Source organism: Salvelinus fontinalis, chromosome 4 (genome assembly GCF_029448725.1).
Source record: "Salvelinus fontinalis isolate EN_2023a chromosome 4, ASM2944872v1, whole genome shotgun sequence".
Classification (NCBI taxonomy): Eukaryota; Metazoa; Chordata; class Actinopteri; order Salmoniformes; family Salmonidae; genus Salvelinus; species Salvelinus fontinalis.
This window is the reverse complement of record NC_074668.1, coordinates 46,501,922-46,514,564: the sequence shown is the minus strand read 5'-3', so window position 1 is coordinate 46,514,564 and position 12,643 is coordinate 46,501,922. Positions and strand designations below refer to the sequence as shown.

General features: G+C 45.7%; 1 protein-coding gene across 3 annotated transcripts; it reads right to left on the bottom strand.

The window, feature by feature from the left end:
* Positions 1–106: 106 nt before the first annotated feature.
* fbxo21 (F-box protein 21) lies at positions 107–12,425 on the bottom strand. Of its 3 annotated transcripts, none has more exons than XM_055920351.1 (13): positions 12,169–12,425; positions 9,837–9,972; positions 9,459–9,568; positions 9,012–9,133; positions 8,519–8,665; positions 8,099–8,235; positions 3,925–4,061; positions 3,519–3,698; positions 3,388–3,402; positions 3,160–3,292; positions 2,661–2,851; positions 2,230–2,387; positions 107–1,713 (listed from the first exon to the last, which is right to left on the bottom strand). In XM_055920351.1, the coding sequence occupies exons 1-13, from the start codon at positions 12,393–12,395 to the stop codon at positions 1,436–1,438; spliced, it is 1,971 nt and encodes a 656-aa protein (XP_055776326.1). In that variant the 5' UTR covers positions 12,396–12,425; the 3' UTR covers positions 107–1,435. The 3 variants fall into 3 exon arrangements, with proteins under 3 accessions (XP_055776326.1, XP_055776329.1, XP_055776328.1); XM_055920354.1 differs by having other exon boundaries at positions 9,459–9,553; XM_055920353.1 differs by lacking the exon at positions 3,388–3,402.
* Positions 12,426–12,643: the final 218 nt, after the last annotated feature.

Below are 12,643 nucleotides of genomic sequence, written 5' to 3'. Positions count from 1 at the left end.
ATTTTGTAAAAAAAAATACACAGGCTACTATAATGTATATTCTTTAGCATGCTCTTGAAGAGACAATACAAGTTTGTTGTAAATAACATAGTAGAAGACCAAAATAAACCTTGAAACATTTTATTTTTTCCTTTCATTTCATCCAGTCTCACCACTACGGTTTCAAGTCATTGTAGTTCTAGTGGTTTTCTTTTTACACAGCTCAACACATCTGTGAGCCCTTAAAAGTCCTACAATGTTTTACTTGTAAATATACAGAAAAAAATGTATAACATGTTCTAGAAATTCGAAAGTCCTTTCGTAAGTGCATGAATCATTATTATAATGTAATGTGAAGATGGAAAGAGATATTGTAACAGTAATGTTAATTTTCACATGGTTTCATACTGTAACGTTCATTTTGATAGTGTTTCATGTGGAGGTAAAAGAGAGCGGGTGATGGCCTAGGGGTCAGCTCTGGGAAGAACTTGACGGAAGGTGAAGACAGTAGATTGAGATGGAGAGCGAGAGTAAAGGAGACAAGCTTGGTATATCTTCTTGAAGGTGGATGAAGGTGGAGAGAGAAAAGGAGTTTTGGCTTTTATTGGCGTTGGTTGGCAATCGGTGGTACAGCACATGATCCAGGTACTGAAGCATTCCAGGGCACTCATTCATAAATCGCTTTAGACTAGGAGTGATGATCTAGGATCAGTTTAGCATTTTAGATAATAGTGAATACAATTATACTGGCAGGTATGAGCTGATCCTAGATCAGCACTCACTACTCTGAGATAGTTTGTGAACAGGGGCCCTGATGGTTCTGGACAGGACGTTGTCAAGTAAAGGAATTGGATGGGGAAGAGAGGGGGCTTCCCATCTAGAAACAACCCCTAGCCCAGGGTTCACCAACTGGTGGCCAAATTTGGCCCGCAGGTGGTTTTATTTGGCCCCCCAATTAAAACCTTCTGAGCAACAAAATATATATTTATGTCTCTTTTTTTGCATTTTCATTGTTGGACATACAAAACTGTAAAAACACCAGGAAATCAGCTCCAAGTGATTTTAATTTGGGAAATAAGTTCACAAGTATTCCCACACATAAAAGAGACATATGATTGTATATAAATGTAAGAAAGGGTTTGAAATGATTATGTTTTAGACAAATATTATATCTGTTTGGGCTTCTTGCGGTCAATTTGCAGTTTACAAATTATTTGTAATTATGTTCCGGCTCCCCGACCATCCACTCTAGAAGAAAAAAAAGAAAAAAACGGCTCGCGGCTGAATCTATCCCTGCTGTAGGGTCTAGTAGTAGCTCCACTATGCCCTATGATAGGCTAGTTGTAATTCTGACATATTGTTTATACCCATCCAATCCTTTCAGATCTACACAAGTGCCTAGGTGGTAGGGGCTAGGGGTTGTTTTGGAAAGGGCCGAGAAGTAGTGGACGCTAAGCTACATGGGCATGGCTTCCTGGTTCTCCTGGCTCTTCTGGTCCTGGGAGGAGCCCCCGGGGCCTTTAGGGCTCTCCTGTTGCCCTGAGGCCTGCCCTGAGGAGGGCGTCAGTCTGTGGTAGAGGTCCCGTACGGTGCCCAGGGTCTCTGCCATGTCCTCCGGGTAGCGTGTCTGCAACTCCTCGTTGGCAACGTAGTGGCTGTCATGGAACTCTGAGAAATAGCGGCCCACCTCCGGATGGGCGATCTCCAGAGGAGCGGAATGAGGCTCCAGGTTTTCTGGGAGATGGGAGAAAGAGGCAGAAAGATACTTTAAAGAAAACTAAGTATCGTATCATGTGACATCAAATCTTAAACTGAGTGGAGGCAAGTTACTTTAGTTCCCAACAGTAGTTCCCAAACAGGGGTACTAGGACCCCGGGGGTACTTGGTCTATCCACAGGGGGTACTTGAGAAGTCTCATAAGACCATAGGCCTACTGTTAAATGTACATGAGGAGGTACTTCAGGGGTACTCAGAGCAGAGCAAAATTGAGTTGTTGTTGGAACAGTAACCGAAAAAGTTTGGGAACCACTGCTGTACAAGACAGCTGCATATTCTGTGTGTTAATGCAAAAACATATAGGCTTACACCTTAGCAGATAGGTATTCTACTCATCCAGCATGTATAACTCCTCAATACGCATTTCAAGTACTACATTTGTCAAGTTTCTTACATCTTAGAGCGCCTTCTTAACTAACTACCATTGCCCTGACACATTGAGAATGTATGTTAGTGTGTCTAGAGGAGACGTACCCTGGGCAGCGTATCGACAGGTACCGTCCTGCACTAAGACGTTGTAGAATGGCTGGTTGGCCCCGCTGGACAGCTGGTGGACCCTCATTGTGGTGATCCACTCCTGGCTCATGGTGCACTTGGGGTCCCAGCCGTATATCACACAGTTATAGCCAGACCTGGTAATGAGAGGGGGGGCAGCCACTCAGTGTCAGAGAGAGATGGGGTACAGTGTAACACATGGGCGTTTATCAATACAAAACATCCGAGTCACACTACAGGGCAATACTAGACAAACTTAAACTCATGGGAATGTAGTAAATACATATATTTTTTTTGAGTGTCTGCATTTATCAAAAAGGGGTAGTGGAGTATGGACAGATGGAAAGAAGACCAAAATAATAAAGGAAGTGGATAGAGTGACTGACTGCCTGGTCAGAACTCAGACGCACCTCTTGTGTTTCATGATCAGGCCTACGCTGTACTGCACTTCTACGTGCTCGGGGGCGCTGCGTCTCTTCACCTCTGGCTCCACCGGGTGCTTCTTGTGCTGGATGTGCTCCAGGGTGTGCTGCACCAGGTAGCCTACCGCCCCATGCTGGGACGGGTCCAACGCCTGGATGTGCTGCAGGATGTCTAGGACCTGGAGGAGGAAGGGGGAGGGATGAGACATCAAGCAGACACCAGTCATTATCAGTTGGGGAAAGCTCGTCCTCTGCTCTGTACCGTAGTAAGAAAGTAGAGGCAGCTTAGTCCTGGAGGTTAGAGAAGCAGACCAATAGCCAAATGACAGAAGACAAATTGTTTCTTACAAAAATGGATTTCCCAATAAAATAAAATAAACTCTAAATGTGCTGCCTCTTTGAACATGATCAAAGCCAGGGTAAAGTCATATGGTCCAATTACATGTACTTGGGTTCATGATGTGCCATCTTGAGAAATCATGCTAACCTTCTCAGGCCAGATGCCCAGGTGGAAGTAGAGTCTGGCCTGTAGTAGAAGGTATTGAACATTGTCTGGGTTGATGGTGAGGTAGAGATCCAGAGAGTCTCTCAGCAGCTGGTAGGATTTTTCATTGCCTTCCCTGCATGACACAGCACAGTGATACACAATGTTATTTCATACCAGAGCAGCGACAGTTGAGTATAGGAATTTATTTTTGACCAACTCTAACATTACCTCAAGGATGAGATCCTGAGGACAACATAGAAAATAAGGAAAAATAAGATTTTGGATGTACAGATAGAAGATGTCAGAAAAGTTATTGATTAGTTGAAGAAAAATCACATCCCTAAGTCCACAACTCTTACCCTCGCTTGCCGATGTTGAGCAGATTCCCCACCATCCTTAGCAGCACTTCTGTGGTACTGATGGCACTGTAGTAGTCTGCAGTCACCTGGTGACCGATGAGGTACTCACACTCCTTAGCCGTCAGCTGCTTGCCTTTACCGAAAGCGTCAATGTACACAAAGTCATAGATGTCCCCACTCCTGGAATGAGATGTGTAGCTTTATCAATACAAGTAAAAAAATAAGTTACTTTGAGGCAATTTTTAGTATGCAACGCAGACGATGCTACATTGGGTATATTGAAATTTTGGGAGAGTTTTGGGAGAGCAATGCTGCATTTCACCCAATCATGAATTAGTTCTGAACTAAAGGCTGATCATTCAAGTATATGCCTTACGTTCACTTCCTCTCACACTCTGGCCCTTACCCTCTTTGATGCTGGCACCAGCGAAGCAGGAAGTGATTGGGGAAGTTTACGGGCTCCAGCTGAACCCCCAGTTTCCTGGCCAGGGTCATGTACAGGACAGACAGGCTGATGGGAATGCCTGTCCGGCGGAGCAACACCTAGGTAGGGAATAGAAGACATGGGACTGTAAGGAAGAGCCACTTAGAGTTCAAAGAGCCACTTTGTCCATTAAAAAGGTGAGGATAACAGTATCAATAGACTTTCACTATATTTAAATAATAAAGGGCCCATATTCAAAAAGACTCAAAGTAGGAGTGCTGATCTAGGAAGTTCAGCACTCCTACTCTGAGACGCTTACAGGCCGAGGATAACATCTATAGCTCTAGCTGGAGGACTCCTTGTATCTCTAGGACTGATAAGTATAATTTTTGTCTTAATCTGTTGTTGTCTAGTACTGTCTTCTTGCTAGCTAAGGCCATCTACTTTAAGTGCTGCCTGTCTTCCCAGTAGCCTACTTAGCACTGCTGACTGCTCATAATTTGCAGATGATTGTTGACACATCAACCAGGAGTATCTTACCTAGTTATTTTCAGATTATCTCATTTTGCTCTTTTGTAGCTTTGGCAACTATGCACTTTTTTTCTATCCCAGTTCACTCCTCTCTGTGTAGGCTTTACAGACGCTCCCCGCCCCATGGCTGCAATCCTTCTAATTTAGTGTACCCTGCATGCACAACCCAGTGGAATTCCTGGACTCCGGCAGCGTTTGGAACTGCCGATCTGCAGTCAAGAACGCCGAGTTCATCTCGGTCAAGAACGCCGAGTTCATCTCAGCCTATGCTGCCCTTCAGTCCCTAGACTTTTTTTGCCCTGACGGGGACATGGATCATCCCAGAGAACACTGCTTTTCCAGCTGCTCTCGCTTCATCTGACTATGTTTTCTCTCATAGTCCGAGAGAATTTCGTCGTTGCGGTGTTGGCACAGGGCTGCTCATTTCTCCTAAGTGGAGATTCTCTTTTCTCCCTCACTACCCTGTCCATCTCCTCATTTGAATTCCATGCTGTCACTGTCACTTGTTCACTCGAACTTAACATTGTCGTCATCTATCACCCACCAGGTGCCCTTAACAGAGAGAGTTCCTCAATGAGCTTGACACCTTGATAAGCTAATTTCTTGATGATGTCTCACCGGTCTTCGTACTGGGTGACTTCAACCTCCCTCCTTTCTTTCCCCTCACCCTCTCCCAATCTCCTCCCATTCACAAGGCAGGCAATACGCTTGACCTAATCTTTACTAAAGGCTGTTTGCCTACTAATCTCACGGCAACCCCACTCCAGGTCCCTGATTACTACTTTGTTTCCTTTTCTGTCTCATTCTCCTCCAACCCTAGCCACTCAGCCCCTACCCACATGTGCCGTAGCCATATTCGCTCTCTGTCTCCTCTTCTATCCTATAATCACTCCCGTCTGCTAAATCCTTCTCCTTACTGTCTCCTGATTCAGCCTCTTCGATTCTACTATCCAAAATTTCCGCAACCTATGACTCGCACTATCCCATTTCCTTCTGGCTGGCTCAGCCCTCTCCTCCTACTCCGTGGCTGAGTGACTCATTCCGAGCTTACAGAACAGGGCAGCGGTGCAAAAATGGAGGAAAACTAAAGTTCCGGAGGACCTATCATCCTTTCTGCCTTCTCTTCCTCTGTATCCATTGCAAAAGCCACTTTCTATCACTCTAAATGTCAAGTTTCTACCTCTAACCCTAAGAAACTATTTTCCACCTTCTCCTCCCTCCTTAATCCTCCAGCCTCTCCCTCCTATGCGGATTACTTTGTCAACCACTTTGAAAAGAAGTGTGATGACATCCGCTCCTCATTCACTCAGCCTATTGAGTCCCCTGGTCCCACTCACAAAGAACTACCCTACGCCTTGACTTCCCCTCTCTCTCCAGATGAAACGAGTTCTCCAGTGAGGTCTGGCCGCCCAACAACCTGCCCGCTCAACCCCATCCCCTTCTCCAGAACATCTCTGGAGAACTTCTCCCATTCCCGACCACTGTCCCCGACCCTTTGACTTCAAAATGTCCTGAGTCTCTCCCCTCCACGAGAAACCAACATTTGACCCCTCTGACCGGTATCCCTTCTCTTTTCTTTCCAAAACATTTGAGCATTCTGTCTCTGACTAACTCCCTCGCTATCTCTCTCAGAATCATGTTCTTGACCCTAACCAGTCAGGCTTTAAGATGGGTCACTCAACCGTGACTGCTTTTCTCTGTGTTACGGAGGCTCTCTGCACTGCCAAAGTTGACTCTTTCCTCTGTTCTCATCCTCCTAAATCTATCTGCTGCCTTTGACACTGAACCATCAGATCCTCCTCTCCACCTTCTCAGCGCCGGGCTTCTCAGGCTCTGTACACTCATGAATCCTACCTGGCAGGCCTCTTCTACCAGGTGACATGGAGAGGATCTGTGTCTGCACCACGTACTCTCACTACTGGTCTCGGTTCTAGGCACTATCCTCTTCTCCCTATACACCAAGTTACTCGGCTCCGTCATATCCTCACATGGTCTCTCCCATCATTGCTATGCGGATGACACTCAATTACTTTTCTCCTTTCCCCCTTCTGACACCCAGGTGGCAACATGCATCTCTGTGTGCCTGGCAGATATCTCAGCTTGGATGTCAGTCCACCACCTCAAACTCAACAAGACAGAGCTACTCTTCCTCACGGGGAAGGTCTGCCTGCTTCAAGACCTCTATCATGGTTGACAACTCCATGGTGTCCCCCTCCCAGAGTGCAAAAAACCTTGGTGTGACCATGGACAACACCCTGTCGTTCTCTACAAACATCAAAGCAGTGACTCAATCCTGCAGGTTCATGCTCCATAACATAACAGCTCCATAAAAATGCCTTGAAGATCGCCCAGTTGGTGACCACTGTTATGGAGCATGAACCTGCAGGAGTGAGTCACTGCTTTGATGTTTGTAGAGAACGACAGGGTGTCAAGTTTCTAGTCGATCACCAAACATTTCTGTAGAAAAGCCAAGAATAAAGACCTAAAGGTTTGCGCCCCTTTTTTTCGTGTTTTTTCGTATTCTGAGATCTCAGCTTGCTTTTTGACTGCAAAAGTATCTTGACTGGGGGACTGATTGATGACCGGGGGACTCCCGAGTGGCGCAGCGGTCTAAGGCACTGCAGTGCTTGGGGCGTCACTACAGATCCGGGTTCGATCCCGGGCTGTGGCGCAGCCGGCCACGACTGGGAGACCCAAGAGGCAACGTAGAATTGGCCCAGTGTTGTCCGGGTCGCATGGCTCTCGACCCTCACCTCTCCCGAGTCCGTACGGAAGTCGCAGAGATGGGACAAGACTAACTACCAATTGGATATCACGAAATTGGGGAGAAAAAGGGGTAAAAAGTAAACAAATTTAAAAAACGTTGGTGACCACTATTCTACAACCCTACTTCACACAGGAAGCGGCGCAGGTCCTAATCCAGGCACTTGTCACATCCCGTCTGGACTACTGCAATTCGCTGTTGGTTGGGCTCCACGCTTGTGCCATCAAACCCCTGCAACTAATCTAGAACGCTGCAGCACCGTCTGGTGTCAACTTTCCTAAATTCTCCCATGTCACCCCACTCCTGCGCACACTGCACTGGTTTCCAACCGAAGCTCGCATCCACTACTAGACCGTAGTGCTTGCCTACGGAGCAGCAAAATGAACTTCCCCTCCCTACCTTTAGGCTCTAACCCTACACCCCAACCCAAGTATTCTGTTCTGCCACCTCTGGTCTCTTGGCCCTCCCACCCCTACGGGAGGGCAGCTCCCGCTCAGCCCAGTCCAAACTCTTCTCTGTCCTGGCACGATAATGGTGGAACCAACATCCCCCTGAAGCTAGGACTGAAAACATCTGAAACCCTACCTCTTCAAAGAGTATCTTCAATACTCCCACAGAACCCTCCCTCGCACCCCCCCAAAAAGAAGCCTTTAGTAAACTAACACTCGTACTTAACTATTTCCCCCCTTACTAGCTCTGGCTTTGCTGATAGACACTTCATCGAGGAAGAATTTACTTGCTATAACTGTGATATGGGGTTGTCCCACCTGGCTATCTTAAGATGAATGCACTAACTGTAAGTCGCTCTGGAATGTAAATCACCATCCAATACCTCTATAGCCTCTCGATGAGAGCACCTACCTGGTGTATGTAAGAGTTGAGAGGATTGTAGTAATCACACTCGTTGCCCTTGTACTGAAGCTGCTCGTACAAAACAGCATTGAGGGCAACCACCACCTGTCTCTCGAGCTCAAAGTCCTCCACAGCACAGCAGTCACCTAGACAGAACACAAAGGATCACATCGTTAAGTATTAGCAAAGAACGGTGCTGAGAATGTACTAAGGTCAAAACCAATGGTACAATGTAATACACTCACAAGCTCCTAAATTAGATAAGTGAACTCCAAAATCAAAATTTGTCGACGTGAAAATGCACTAAAACATCGACATTAGACCACTTTTGAGGTCTGACAATGCCTGACTTTGTATTAGCTCTTTGTATTAATTCCTGAGAGACAAACAGAACATTCCAACATGTGTTTCTCTCCAGCTCAGACCAACCTTGTGTGACCCTCAGGCTTGGATGAGAGGAATTCTTCATCCGCAGCATCTTCTTGACCTTGTCAGTGATCTCCTCTAGTTGGGAGGATATACCGTCCAACGACACATCTGCCAGGGGGTTACAATACTGGTCCACCAGCACAGCTCCTACAGTAGGAGAGGAGACAATAGAGGACTGTAAAAACACATGGTTATACACTACATTTCTTTATGGCTTTGTTATTAACACTCTCTCTCTATGGATTTTAATGCAAACAGTGGTGCAATCATAGGACTTCAAAAACCACAATGGAGAGAAAAACGGCCATTGTTTTTTTTTTCTCCAAACACTCATTATTTTTATTAAATGTATGGCTAGGCCCATGTTCAGCTGTCTGCCTTACTTAAGGCCTACACTGAATACAAGTCATGAGAGCATGATACATATAAATGCAGTGTATGAATAGGCCCACTCCACATGTACTACAGTAAGTACACCATATCCATGACTCACCCTCTAGTGCTGACTGCTGCTCTGCAGGCTGCTCGAGAAACATCTTTAAACTCCTTAGAATGTTCTGCTGGCGAAGGAAATAAAGGATTTTCTTTGCATAGTACTTCAGTGTCAGGCTTTTCCTATGGGGGTGGGATGAGAGAGAGAGAAGAGGAATGGAAAGAGATAAGGCACAAGAAAGAAAGAGACAGAAGGCACAAGAAAGAGAAGGAGAGAGTGAGAAGGAGAGAAAGAAAAAGGTGAGAGGGCAAGCAAGGTGAAAATGAGAGAGAGATAAATAGGGAGAGAGAGTTATGGAGAAGGCAAGAGAGGGAGAGAAGAGATGGAGAAAAAAAGATTGTAACAATGCACATAAAACAAAGCTCTAGGGAGCATTAACACATAAAACAGAACCAATGACCATAGATAGATTTTTGTGCTGGACTGGAGTGTAGACATGGCTCTTACCTCCTATCTGAGTTCAGTATGGAGAGCAGCTCGTCTTCACAGAAGTGCTCAGGGGCCCCGAGGGACTCAATCTCAGCAAAGCTGTCCCCCAGCACCTGGCCAACGCAAGGCTGTGTTACAGATCTCTGGGTTAGTGCTAACCAGGCCAGCCAACCTCACACACACACACAAAAACGCATGATCACGTGCGCAGTTGCGTACAGCAGCTAAATCACAGACACCATGATGTGGTGGATTAGTATGGCCAAGAGACAACTGTCACCAACTCCTTTACAAGTTCATACAATGTTAGTAACACTACTTCAGTCTCCACAAACTAGCCTGGCTATGTTCGAATGACAATAATAATGACAGCTTACTGCGAATGTCATTACTTACAACTTCCGTGAAGAATCTCTTTGAGATGGATACAACTGTTCGTCGTATTTGTAGACCAACAGTGTGTCGCGTTCTGTATTCTTTCAGCCAATCGCAACACTCATTCTGGCGGTAATGCTTCTGCAATCTTGGCCATCTGGGGAGTGTAGGAAAAGAGATTGTAGTCAGATACAGTGAATTTCATTGTATGTGTCAGATTAGTATGGAGTTGAGTTCAGTGAACAAGTAGTAGGCTAATGTATGTTGGGTGTAAAATCATAAATAAACTCAGCAAAAAAAGAAACGTGCCTTTTTCAGGACCCTGTCTTTCAAAGATAATTCGTAAAAATCCAAACAACTTCACAGATCTTCACTGTAAAGGGTTTATACACTGTTTCCCATGCTTGTTCAATGAACCATAAACAATTAATGAACATGCACCTTTGGAACTGTCGTTAAGACACTAACAGCTTACAGACGGTAGGCAATTAAGGTCACAGTTATGAAAACTTAGGACACTAAAGAGGCCTTTCTACTGACTCTGAAAAACACCAAAAGAAAGATGCCCAGGGTCCCTGCTCATCTGCGTGAACGTGCCTTAGGCATGCTGCAGGGAGGCATGAGGACTGCAGATGTGGCCAGGGCAATAATTGCAATGTCTGTACTGTGAGACCCCTAAGACAGTACTACAAGGAGACAGGACAGACAGCGGATTGTCCTCGCAGTATCAGACCATGTGTAACAACACCTGCACAGGATCGGTACATCTGAACATCACATCTTCGGGACAGGTACAGAATGGCAACAACAACTGCCCAAGTTACACCAGGAACGCACAATCCCTCCATCAGTGGTCAGACTGTCCACAATAGGCTGAGAGGCTGGACTGAGGGCTTGTAGGCCTGTTGTAAGGCAAGTCCTCACCAGACATCACTGGCAACAAAGTCACCTATGGGCACAAACCCACCGTCGCTGGACCAGACAGGACTGGCAAAAAGTGCTCTTCACTGACGAGTCACGGTTTTATCTCACCAGGGGTGATGGTCGGATTCGCGTTTATCGTCAAAGGAATGAGCGTTACACTGAGGCCTGTACTCTGGAGAGGGATCGATTTGGAGGTGGAGGGCCCGTCATAATCTGGGACGGTGTGTCACAGCATCATCGGACTGAGCTTGTTGTCATTGCAGGCAATCTCCACGCTGTGCGTTACTGGGAAGACATCCTCCTCCCTTATGTGGTACCCTTCCTGCAGGCTCATCCTGACATGACCCTCTAGCATGACAATGCCACCAGCCATACTGTTTGTTCTGTGCGTGATTTCCTGCAAGACAGGAATGTCAGTGTTCTGCCATGGCCAGCAAAGAGCCCGGATCTCAATCCCATTGAGCACGTCTGGGACCTGTTGGATCGGAGGGTAAGGCCTAGGGCCATTTCCTCCAGAAATGTCCGGGAACTTGCAGGTGCCTTGGTGGAAGAGTGGGGTAACACTCACAGCAAGAACTGGCAAATCTGGTGCAGCCACACCAGATACTGACTGTTACTTTTGATTTTGGTCCCCCCATTTGTTCAAGGACACATTATTCTATCTGTTAGTCACATGTCTGTGGAACTTTCAGTTTGTCTCATTTGTAGAATCTGGTTATGTTCATACAAATATTTACACATCTTAAGTTTGCTGAAAATAAACGCAGTTAACAGTGAGAGGACATTTCTTTTTTTGATGAGTTTACTATTAGCCCATCACTTGCATGGTACAGAATGACATTAAACATTTATGTAAGGCCTAATTACTATGTAGTAACATGTGGCTGGCTTACCAATAATTATTCCAATAGATTCAAAATCAGCAGTGGTTTGCCATAACTTTAACCATACAGGGGACTCAGTCAGAGAAACAAAACTACCAGCAAGCCAACTGATTTTTGGCAAGAACTGCACAAGACCTCAATCACAATTTCCAAGCATTCAAGGTCACAGAACTTTAATGTCTGTCCTAAGAGGCACGATTATGTGAAATTGTGAAATGGTTAATTGTGACCTAGATATTTTAGTAGCTTCTTATATAAGCCCTGGACATGTTAGCTACCTAGCTAGGCTGGATACATAACGTTAGCTAGCTAGCTATTAACGTTACTTTGCGTGATGTCGAATTTGGTGCATCAGCAGAATGTCAACGGCCGTTTGACAGCTCCCTTGCGACAGTATCTCGCTATGACGGATATGTGCTGACTGTACTGCTGGAAATTATTTCGTATTTTAGAGGGGCAACTGCGATGTAGATGCCATCTAGCATTAGATAGCTACGTCTCTAGCTAGCTAGTGGGATTATGCAAGCAAGCTAATATCAGTTCACCTGAGTTTGTACTGGTGTCCCCAGACCTTCCCTCTGCCGTGGCAAACGTCGTGTAACCGCTTGCAGCTGCAGGAAACGTTGCAAATGTCGACATGCTTGAGGACAGGGAAGCATAAGATGTACTCAAGTAACTCGGCCGGTAGGTCTGTCATTATTTTGTGTTCTGTCTCGGAAACCATCCCGTTCAGGCCGGAGTACCCCTCTCCTCCTGCTCCATACGTCGCCATCTTTACTGTTTACTCCGATTACCTCATTGTACAAGCCACGCCCCTTTCTGGCGCAGGGGGCTGAACTTCGAGATAACCCAAAACCGAGGGGAGTGGAATGACTGAATAAAAAAAAACTAGTTTGGTAATATATTTATATTATACAGTAAATTAGTATTTTATAAAATAAAATACATGTTGTTAGTAGCAGGACAAGTTTATGCTGTATACAGTAGTGATTAGTAGTTGGTTAAAGGCTTGTATGTCAC